Here is a 10000-nt window from a genome sequence, read left to right on the forward strand (position 1 = left end):
TCTCCGCTGGCAGCACTCTGCTGTTCTCAGCTCCCGCCCCCGACTGCCGGCAGCACTGGGCCACAGTAGGGAATTGGGAGAGGGAGCTGTTTGTGTCCTTATACCGGCAGCACTCAGTTTTTTGGGTTTTTTTGCTCCGCCAGTGACCCCCCCGCCCCCTTTGTGTCCCAATATTTTCTTCCTGTCATCTGGTCACCCTAGACAACGCCCCTCGCTATGATACTTCTGGGATACCTTGGTTCAGGGGAAAATTAGCTCAGTGTTAATGGTTCAGGCCTGCAGTCAGACCGAGCAAAGATAGAGAGTCTGTGTCACAGGGCAACGGTGAGGGATGATCTCTTCTGGCCTCTAAGTGCCCTCTACAGGCTGGTGTCTCGCCTGCTGCTGGTCCCGGTGTACCTCCCAGACCCCGGTACCCCTCTACGTCAGGGTCCTGCCCCCGGCAGTAACCCACTATCTGGGTGTCCAGGGGAACCCCCAACCCTCTAACCACACCTTGCCTCAGTGGCTACTGCCAGTCACTGTCTAGTCCCCGCTCACTGGGGCGGACTGCAGTATATAAACCACGCATCATCAGCAAGGGGGGTTGGACCAGCTGCCTCTGCCTATCTCTCGGGTGCCCCTCTGCAGCCCGAGTACCTTTTGTAAGTGTAAGAGTATCCGGACTCACCCCTGCGGCGCCTCCTGCTGGTCGTCCAGGGAATTAGCTCTCCAGCCTCTGGAGCGCCCTCTGCAGGCCAGTGATCCGCCTGTCCTCTGCACGCAGGCTCCCGTGTCCTTCCCAGGACCCCAGTGCCCCTTGCTCTGGGTGCTGCCCCCTGGCAGTACCCACACATGCTAGGTCTCCCCTCCCAGGTGAACCCCTACCCACTAACCCCACCTCACCTCAGGATAAGGCCACTGCCAGTCACCAGCTAGCCCCCACTCTCTGGGGCAGACTGCAGTATAAGCCACTCATCGGCAAGGTTGGGTTCGGACCTGCTGCCTTGGCTTGGGCTGCCCTCTGCAACCCCCAGTACCCCTTGGCCTATTACCAGGCCACAGCCTGGGGCTATCCAGGCTGGAGCTCCCCAGCTCCTCAGCCTTTCCCCAGCCCTGCTCCACTCAGGTATCCTGTCTAGCTCCCTGCAGTCAGGCCCGTCTCTCTCTGCACTCAGAGAGAGACTCTTGAGCGCCTGGCTCACAGCCTTCTTATACAGGCCAGCTGGGGCCTGATTGGGGCTTGGCCCAGCTGTGGCTACTTTCCCAATCAGCCCAGTAGCTTTTCCCTTTGCCCCAGCCCTCTGCCAGGGCTGTTTTAAACCCCTCAGGCAGGAGTGGGGTAGCCACCCTGCTACACACACCCCACCTCAAGATCCCCTCCACCAGGGGGGGGGTAGGGTGTCTGTCTATCCCTAATGCCCCAGCATTCCTCTCAGCTGGGCCCGCAGGAAATCCCTCTCTGCTCGCAGGCTGTCCAGTGCAAGGAGCAGCTGCTCACTTCCTCCATAGTTTGGGTTCCCATGGTTGCCTTTTCAGCTCCCCCATGGGATCCCAGGTTTGTCTGGGGCCTCCCTGCCCCTGACAATCCCCTCTGTGGGGCCCTGGTCGTCACCACCCCCTCCTTCGGGGCAGTCTCAGACCCGGCCCGATCCTCTGGTCTCCCCCTCCGTCTCTGGGGGCTAGGCCGCTTTCCCCGGCGCCCCTTGTGGCAGAGGAGGCACAGCCAGTGCTCACCCCTGCCCACCTCAGGGCTAGCCTGGGCCCTGCGAGTTCCGTGAGGGCACTCCCCCTTCTTGTGCCCTGGCTCCCCACAGGCCCAACACAATTGGAGCCCCCCTGTTGGCTTCACAGGGGGCACTTGAGTCGGTCCATGGTCTGTCTCTGGCAGAGCCCTTCCTTCAGGGCTCGCCTGGGCCCTGTGAGGGCACACCCTCTTCAAGTGTCCTGGTTCTCCACAGGCCCAACAGTTCTTTGACCTTGGCACCGGCCTCCTGCCCAAGGTGCCTGGCCCCCAATGAGGTCCTTGTGCCCTCCCCCGCAGCAGCTGGAGCAGCCTGGCTTGCTGCTCGGCGAGACGGGCCACACGGGCTCTCCAATAATAGTCCTTCATGGTTTTCTCCACCTTCGGTTCTCAAGTCTCTGCATTGGGCAATAGTCCACAGTCCTTGCCTTGGCCCCTTGTGTCACGGGTGGACCGCTATACCTGCATTCTCCACCATATGTAAGAGTATCCGGACTCACCCCTGTGGCGCCTCCTGCTGGTCGTCCAGGGAATTAGCTCTCCAGCCTCTGGAGCGCCCTCTGCAGGCCAGTGATCCGCCTGTCCTCTGCACTCAGGCTCCCGTATCCCTCCCAGGACCCCGGTGCCCCTTGCTCTGGGTGCTGCCCCCTGGCAGTACCCACACACGCTAGGTCTCCCCTCCCAGGGGAACCCCCACCCACTAACCCCACCTCACCTCAGGATAAGGCCACTGCCAGTCACCAGCTAGCCCCCACTCTCTGGGGTAGACTGCAGTATAGGCCACTCATCATCGGCAAGGTTGGGTTCGGACCTGCTGCCTTGGCCTAGCCCTGGGCTGCCCTCTGCAACCCCCAGTACCCCTTGGCCTATTACCAGGCCACAGCCTGGGGCTATCCAGGCTGGAGCTCCTCAGCCTTTCCCCAGCCCTGCTCCACTCCGGTACCCTGTCTAGCTCCCTGCAGCTAGGCCCTTCTCTCTCTGCACTCAGAGAGAGACTCTTGAGCTCTTGGCTCCCAGCCTTCTTATACAGGCCAGCTGGGGCCTGATTGGGGCATGGCCCAGCTGTGGCTACTTCCCCAATCAGCCCAGTAGCTTTTCCCTTTGCCCCAGCCCTCTTCCAGGGCTGTTTTAAACCTCTCAGGCAGGAGCGGGGTAGCCACCCTGCTACAGTAGGCCTTTATCTAGGCCTGCAGCCTGGGGTTTTGCCCAGAGCCCTCAATCAGGGCGGGGCGGCAATCGAGAAGGGGCTGTGGCCTACAGGCAGGCAGGCAGAGCAACAGAAGGTCCATTTGCCTGGCCACTGATCAGGGTGGGGCAGCAAGCAAGTAGGGGGGCTCTGACCTACAGTCCGGCAGAGCTGTGGCAGTCTAGGGGAGGTTACCTCTCTGGTGGGAGAGTCAGCACAACCGTCTGGCATCCGGATTCAGGTGGGAGCCAGACCAATGCAGGCCTCCTGACAACCAGGTGGGGAGGCTACCACTCCTGACCTTGGGTTGCCGGGGGTAGGGGAACCCAGGCCCTCCCACTCACCTACGTCCCATCCCAGGGCCCTAATAGAAGCGGAGTGGCCTGCCACTGGGTCAGCGGGGAAAATCCAACTGCAACACACTGGCCGGCTTGTAGTCAATGACACAGCTGAATCTGATTTGGCTTCCCTGGGCTCCTTCCTACACGACCATTCTCTGTGTACATGGGTTCCAGGGTTGTTGTTTGCTTTGGACCACGAAAAAGTTCAAGGAGCTGAGATTACAGAAAAGTCCCATAAAATGTAAAAGGGCTTAAAGCCAATGGGGTTCTCTCTCTCCCTCTTTCTCTCTCCACATACACCACATCTATCTATCTACCCGCATACACCCCTACATCTATCTCCATACACCACATCTGTCTATCCCCATACACCCCCTCTATCTATCTAGCTACATACTCCATAGACTCATAGACTTTAAGGTCAGAAGGGACCATTATGATCATCTGGTCTGACCCCCTGCATGCTGCAGGCCACAAAACCGTCCCTACCCTTCCCTTGACTCTGCTGATGAAGTTCCCAAATCCTGTGTTTTAGTGACTTCAATTGGCAGAGAACCCTCCTGCTAGCGATCCCAGCCCCATGCTGCGGAGGAAGGCGAAAAACCTCCAGGGCTTCAGCCAATCTACCCTGGAGGAAAATTCCTTCCCGACCCCAAATATGGCGATCAGTAATACCCCGAGCATGTAGGCAAGAGTCTCCGGCCTGACCCTTGTTAGCCATTATACTATTTACCTACCATTGCTCGGTATTCCTCAGCTAATATGTTTTATCATTAAACCATTCCCTCCATAAACGTATCTAACTTAATCTTAAAACCAGACAGGTCCCTCGCCCCCACCGTTTCCCTCGGAAGGCCGTTCCAATATTTCTGACGGTCAGAAACCTTCGTCTAATTTCAAGCCTGAACTTCCCCACGGCCAGTTTATATCCATTCGTTCTTGTGTCCACATTAGTACTAAGCTGGAATAATTCCTCTCCCTCCCTTGTATTTATCCCTTTGATATATTTAAAGAGAGCAATCATATCTCCCCTCAGCCTTCGTTTTGTCAGACTAAACAACCCGAGCTCCTCCAGTCTCCTTTCATACGACAGGTTTTCCATTCCTCTGATCATCCTAGTGGCCCTTCTCTGCACCCGTTCCAGTTTGAGTTCATCTTTTTTAAACATGGGAGACCAGAACTGCACACAGTACTCCAAATGAGGTCCACCAGCGCCTTATACAACGGAAGCAGCACCTCCTTATCCCTACTAGATATGCCTCGCCTAATGCATCCCAAGACCGCATTGGCTTTTTTCACCGCCACGTCACATTGTCGACTCATAGTCATCCTCCGGTCTACAAGAACCCCTAGGTCCTTCTCCTCTTCCGTTACTTCTAACCAATGCGTCCCCAGCTTGTAACTAAAATTGTTGTTAGTCATCCCTAAATGCATCACCTTACACTTTTCACTATTAAATTTCATCCTATTTCTGATACTCCAATTCACAAGCTCATTCAAGTCTCCCTGCAGAATATCCCTATCCTCCTCCGAATTGGCAACGCCTCCCACCTTCGTATCGTCCGCAAACTTTATCAGTCCACTCCTGCAATTGGTTCCGAGGTCAGTTATAAATAGATTAAATAAAATGGGTCCCAAAACCGAACCCTGAGGAACTCCACTGGTAACCTCCCTCCAACCTGACAGTTCACCCTTCAATACCACCCGCTGCATTCTCCCCATTAACCAATTCCTTATCCACCTCTGGATTTTCATATCGATCCCCATCTTTTCCAGTTTAATCAATAATTCCTCATGGGGTACAGTATCAAACGCTTTACTGAAATCCAGGTATATTAGGTCCACCGCATTTCCCTTATCTAATAAGTCCGTTACTTTCTCGAAGAAGGAGATCAGATTCGTTTGGCATGATCTGTCCTTCGTAAAACCATGTTGTAATTTATTGCACTTGCCATTAACCTCAAGGTCCTCAACTACTTTCCCTTTCAGAATTTTCTCCAGCACCTTGCACACTACAGATGTTAAACTAACAGGCCTGTAGTTACCCGGATCACTTTTTTTCCCTTTCTTGAAAATAGGAACCACATTAGCTATTCTCCAGTCTAACGGAACCACCCCCGAGTTTACAGATTCATTAAATATTATCGCTAATGGGCCTGCTATTTCCCGCGCCAATTCCTTCAATATTCTCGGATGAAGATCGTCCGGTCCTCCCGACTTAGCACCATTAAGGCATTCGAGTTTTGTTTCTACCTCGGATACGGTAATCCCCCATTCTGTTTGCCCCTCTGTCACGGTGCTAGTATCCCTAATACCTTCATTGGCCTCATTAAACACCGATGCAAAATATTCATTGAGATATTGCGCCATGCCTAGATTATCTTTAATCTCCTCTCCGGCTATAGTCTTCAGCGGTCCTACTTCTTCCTTCCCCCCTCTATCTATCCCCATACACCCCATCTATCTATCTATCCCCATATACCACATTTATCTATCTATCTACATACTCCCCCTCTATCTATCTATCCCCATACACCCCATCTATCTATCTACACACTCCCCCTCTATCTATCTATGTATCTATCCGCATACACCCCATCTATCTATCTATCTATCTACATACTCCCCCTCTATCTATCTATCTATCTATCCCCATACACCCCATCTATCTATCTACACACTCCCCCTCTATCTATCTATGTATCTATCCGCATACACCCCATCTATCTATCTATCTATCTACATACTCCCCCTCTATCTATCTATCTATCTATCTATCTATCTATCTATCTATCCCCATACACCCCATCTATCTATCTTCACACTCCCCCTCTATCTATCTATGTATCTATCCGCATACACCCCATCTATCTATCTATCTATCTACATACTCCCCCTCTATCTATCTATCTATCTATCTATCTATCTACATACTCCCCCTCTATCTATCTATCTATCTATCTATCTATCTATCTATCTAGAGGGGGAGTATGTAGATTGATAGATAGATGGGGTGTATGGGGATAGATAGATAGATAGAGGGGGAGTGTGTAGATAGATAGATGGGGTGTATGCGGATAGATAGATACATAGATAGATAGAGGGGGAGTATGTAGATAGATAGATAGAGGGGGATGATGTAGCTAGATATGTGTATGGGGATAGATAAATAGATAGAGGGGGTGTATGGGGATAGATAGATGTGGTGTATGGAGATAGATAGATGTGGGGGTGTATGGGGGTAGATAGATAGATGTGGTGTATGTGGAGAGAGAAAGAGGGAGAGAGAGAACCCCATTGGCTTTAAGCCCTTTTACATTTTATGGGACTTTTCTGTAATCTCAGCTCCTTGAACTTTTTCGTGGTCCAAAGCAAACAACAACCCTGGAACCAATGTACACACAGAATGGTCGTGTAGGAAGTAGCCCAGGGAAGCCAAATCAGATTCAGCTGTGTCATTGACTACAAGCTGGCCAGTGTGTTGCAGTTGGATTTTCCCCGCTGACCCAGTGGCAGGCGACTCCGCTTCTATTAGGGCCCTGGGATGGGACGTAGGTGAGTGGGAGGGCCTGGGTTCCCCTACCCCCGGCAACCCAAGGTCAGGAGTGGTAGCCTCCCCACCTGGTTGTCAGGAAGCCTGCATTGGTCTGGCTCCCACCTGAATCCGGATGCCAGACGGTTGTGCTGACTCTCCCACCAGAGAGGTAACCTCCCCTAGACTGCCACAGCTCTGCCGGACTGTAGGTCAGAGCCCCCCTACTTGCTTGCTGCCCCACCCTGATCAGTGGCCAGGCAAATGGACCTTCTGTTGCTCTGCCTGCCTGCCTGTAGGCCACAGCCCGTTCTCGATTGCCGCCCCGCCCTGATTGAGGGCCCTGGGCAAACAGACTCTCTACCATTACTTGGCCTGACTGCAGGCTAGAACCATTAACACTGAGCTACTTTTCCCCTGAACCAAGGTACCCGGAAGTATCATAGCAAAGGGCGTGGTCTCCCGCCCGGACGGACGGGGAGGGAGCCGTGAACCCCTTACAGTCTCTCTTTCTACTCATTCATACTTTTTCTCTAAATATGTCAAAACACAGGCACACAACCTTCCCCCGGCCAAACACAGAAAAATAATACAAAATAAATTTTCAAAATGGCTGACGGCACCAAAAACATACACGACTGGAAATGGGGATGGAGTGCGGGACGTAAATGCTACACAGTGCATGGAAACCTATCAAAAAGTACATGGTGATGAAAGCTATCGAGCAGTTAACTACTCACATGGCTGCGCAGAGCAGGCGGCCAATGGGGAAGAAGCCATGGTCTGGCACGAAGCTCCCAGGGAAGGGAGGCTGGCTTTTCCCAGAGCTAGGGCAGCTGGGCAGCTTCAATGACCGGGCTCTCCTTAGTGCACATTGTTCTTATCCTATGAAAGCATGTCCATAGGCTGCTGTGGGCTGGCGGGTGGTTCTTGAACGCCTCCAGGATGAAGATGGTCTGAGAAGCCAGGCTTTGGACCGAGGAGTTGCTGTCCTGCTGCAAGCCTTTGAGGTCTAAGATTGAAAGGAAGGAAATGGAGGTCAGAGCCACAGCGCTCTGGAGAGCCCCAGCAAACCAAGCCAGCGCTGTACCTCTCGGCCTGTGACAAGGAGGCAGCAGGCTGGGAGGCGGGAGGCAGGGGACTAGCAGGAACAACCAGCAACCTTCACTAAACATCCCTGCTGCCCTCCACAAATGAGGGAGCCTCCAGACACAGGCAAGAAGTCCCAATGAACCCCATTTACTCACTATTTCTAGGACTGCCCCATCCCTGCAGTATCTGAGCACCTCATCCCTGGCTGTATTTACCCTCCGCCTTCCCCCCAATGCACAGATGGGCACTTAGGTCCAGAGAGGGGGAGAGTCATAAAGGGGGCTTGGACATTGTTAAGCTATGCCTAACTTTAGGTGCCCTGCTGCCATCCAGGAAATGCCGAGGAGGGAGCTCAGCCATTCTCTAGCTCTGGTTGGGAGGCCCAGCTGTGAACCTGCTCTGGGAGTGAGAAGCCTGAGCTATATCACTCCCCCCCCCCGCCATTCGCCAACAAATGTGGAGATGCTGCTCTGCCCTGCGCTGCCCAGGGGTCCGGGCACGCAGCAAGGAGGTAGGTGACCGGACGTCACCTCTGCCTCATTTGGAGCAGTGGCTTCACCCCAGGCACCCCACGTGGAGGTGACTGCTCCAAACACTGGGCTAGTGAGTGCAAGGGGGGAGGCAGCACCCCACCTCGGCTGTGTTTGGGGGGGGGGCAATCATCTCTGAAGGCCAGCCAGCTCAGGCCCAGTTTGGGGATCTGCCAGGCCGCAGCTCTGAGGTCAGGGCTAAGTGCCTGGCACATGCCAACCAGCAGACACGACAGGGTGAGGGGGCAGCTGATCAGGGGTTTGGGGATCTACATTTTGCATCCCTTTGTGGCTCTCGCCCGAGATCATGTTGCTGGCGTCGGAGATTGAACCCAGCCCACGGCTCTGGGCCGTTCATCCCCCTAGCGCTCAGTGCTCAAAGCAGGTACCACCCACCGTTGCAGATGGCATCCAGCTTGTCCTGGCTCCTCTGGTCCAGCTGCCGGGCAGCGAGCCCTACACATACAAACAGCTCGTCACATCCCCGCATCCCCAGCGAGGGTGTCAAATGTCACCCTCCAAGCAACCCCTCGCTTCCCCCGCCCCTCACTGGCCAGGATGGTGCTCCCGAGTCCCCAGGGCAAAGGGTGAGTCCCCAGGGATGGTTACAGGGCTGGTTGCCAAAGGAGAGCACAGCACCTTGAGGGTTCACTACCAAGAGCCCATGGTGGGGTACGCGGGGGGGAATGGGGACTGCATGGGGAGCAATGGGGTTAGAGGGGGCCCATCAGCCGATCAGGGCAGTTTGGGGTGAGCTTGCTCCTGCGGACTTCTGACACCCTTGATCCTGCATTGGACAATCAGGAGCCCAAGGGTTACTTATCGCTGCTGGCAGGGACTGAGGAGAGCGTGGGACCGGATCCAGCCCCCCTGTTAAAGGGACCCCTGCTCTGTGGTTACCTATGAACCTGATGGCCGCTTGTCTAAGTGGAGTCTGTGGGTTCTCCAGAAAGGCCATGGTCTGGCACAGAAAGTTGTTGGCTCTCCCCTTGTAGCGTGTCAGCTAGGACCAGAACAAGGGAGCACAAGGTTATTAAAGGCCTTTCCGTCCCGCAGGCCGGGTTCCAGGTGTGTGGAGCGCATGTCCTGTTTTCACCCCTCTTTCCTGTGCCGGGGGGATCACGCAGAGGGACTACACCTCTGCCAGGAGTGGTCCCAGGGCTGGGGCTCAGTGTGGGCACAGAGCCGGGCAATGGGGGGTGCCCTATCCACCGATTCTCCCGCTCCTACCACGAGGGCTGCGCAGTGAATGACCTGAGGGCTCCCTCACCAGGCAGTCACAGCTTTGCCAGGTATCCTTGCGCTGGATGAAGCCACCAAGCTGGTGCCACTTCAGGAATTCTGCCGCACTGCTGAGGGTGTCCCAACACACCTGCAAAACAAGTGGGGCCAGGGCGAGCGGGCCACGGTTACGGGAGCTGGAAGCCACTAGCCTCGTTACCCGGAGGCGGGGAGACCGTGCATGCTGAACGCTTCCCGGCCCCAGGTTGCTTGCGGAAGGGCGGTGGTGTGGCTAAGGCAATAGCTGGAGACCTGACTCAATTCCCAGCTCTCCCTGCAGGAACTCAGGCAAGTTGCTTAGGCCCAGGGCTGCAA

General features: G+C 54.8%; 1 protein-coding gene across 1 annotated transcript; it reads right to left on the reverse strand.

Moving 5' to 3' along the window:
- Nucleotides 1-7146: 7146 nt before the first annotated feature.
- On the reverse strand, nt 7147-9776 carry LOC135980168 (maestro heat-like repeat-containing protein family member 6; the record flags this gene model as incomplete). Its single annotated transcript, XM_065580225.1, has 4 exons — nt 7147-7794; nt 8801-8860; nt 9305-9407; nt 9675-9776. Coding segments are annotated over 4 exons (450 nt in total), but the record flags the coding sequence as incomplete, so codon positions are not given.
- Nucleotides 9777-10000: the final 224 nt, after the last annotated feature.

The sequence above is a fragment of the Chrysemys picta genome, unplaced genomic scaffold (assembly GCF_011386835.1).
Source record: "Chrysemys picta bellii isolate R12L10 unplaced genomic scaffold, ASM1138683v2 scaf2051, whole genome shotgun sequence".
Classification (NCBI taxonomy): Eukaryota; Metazoa; Chordata; order Testudines; family Emydidae; genus Chrysemys; species Chrysemys picta.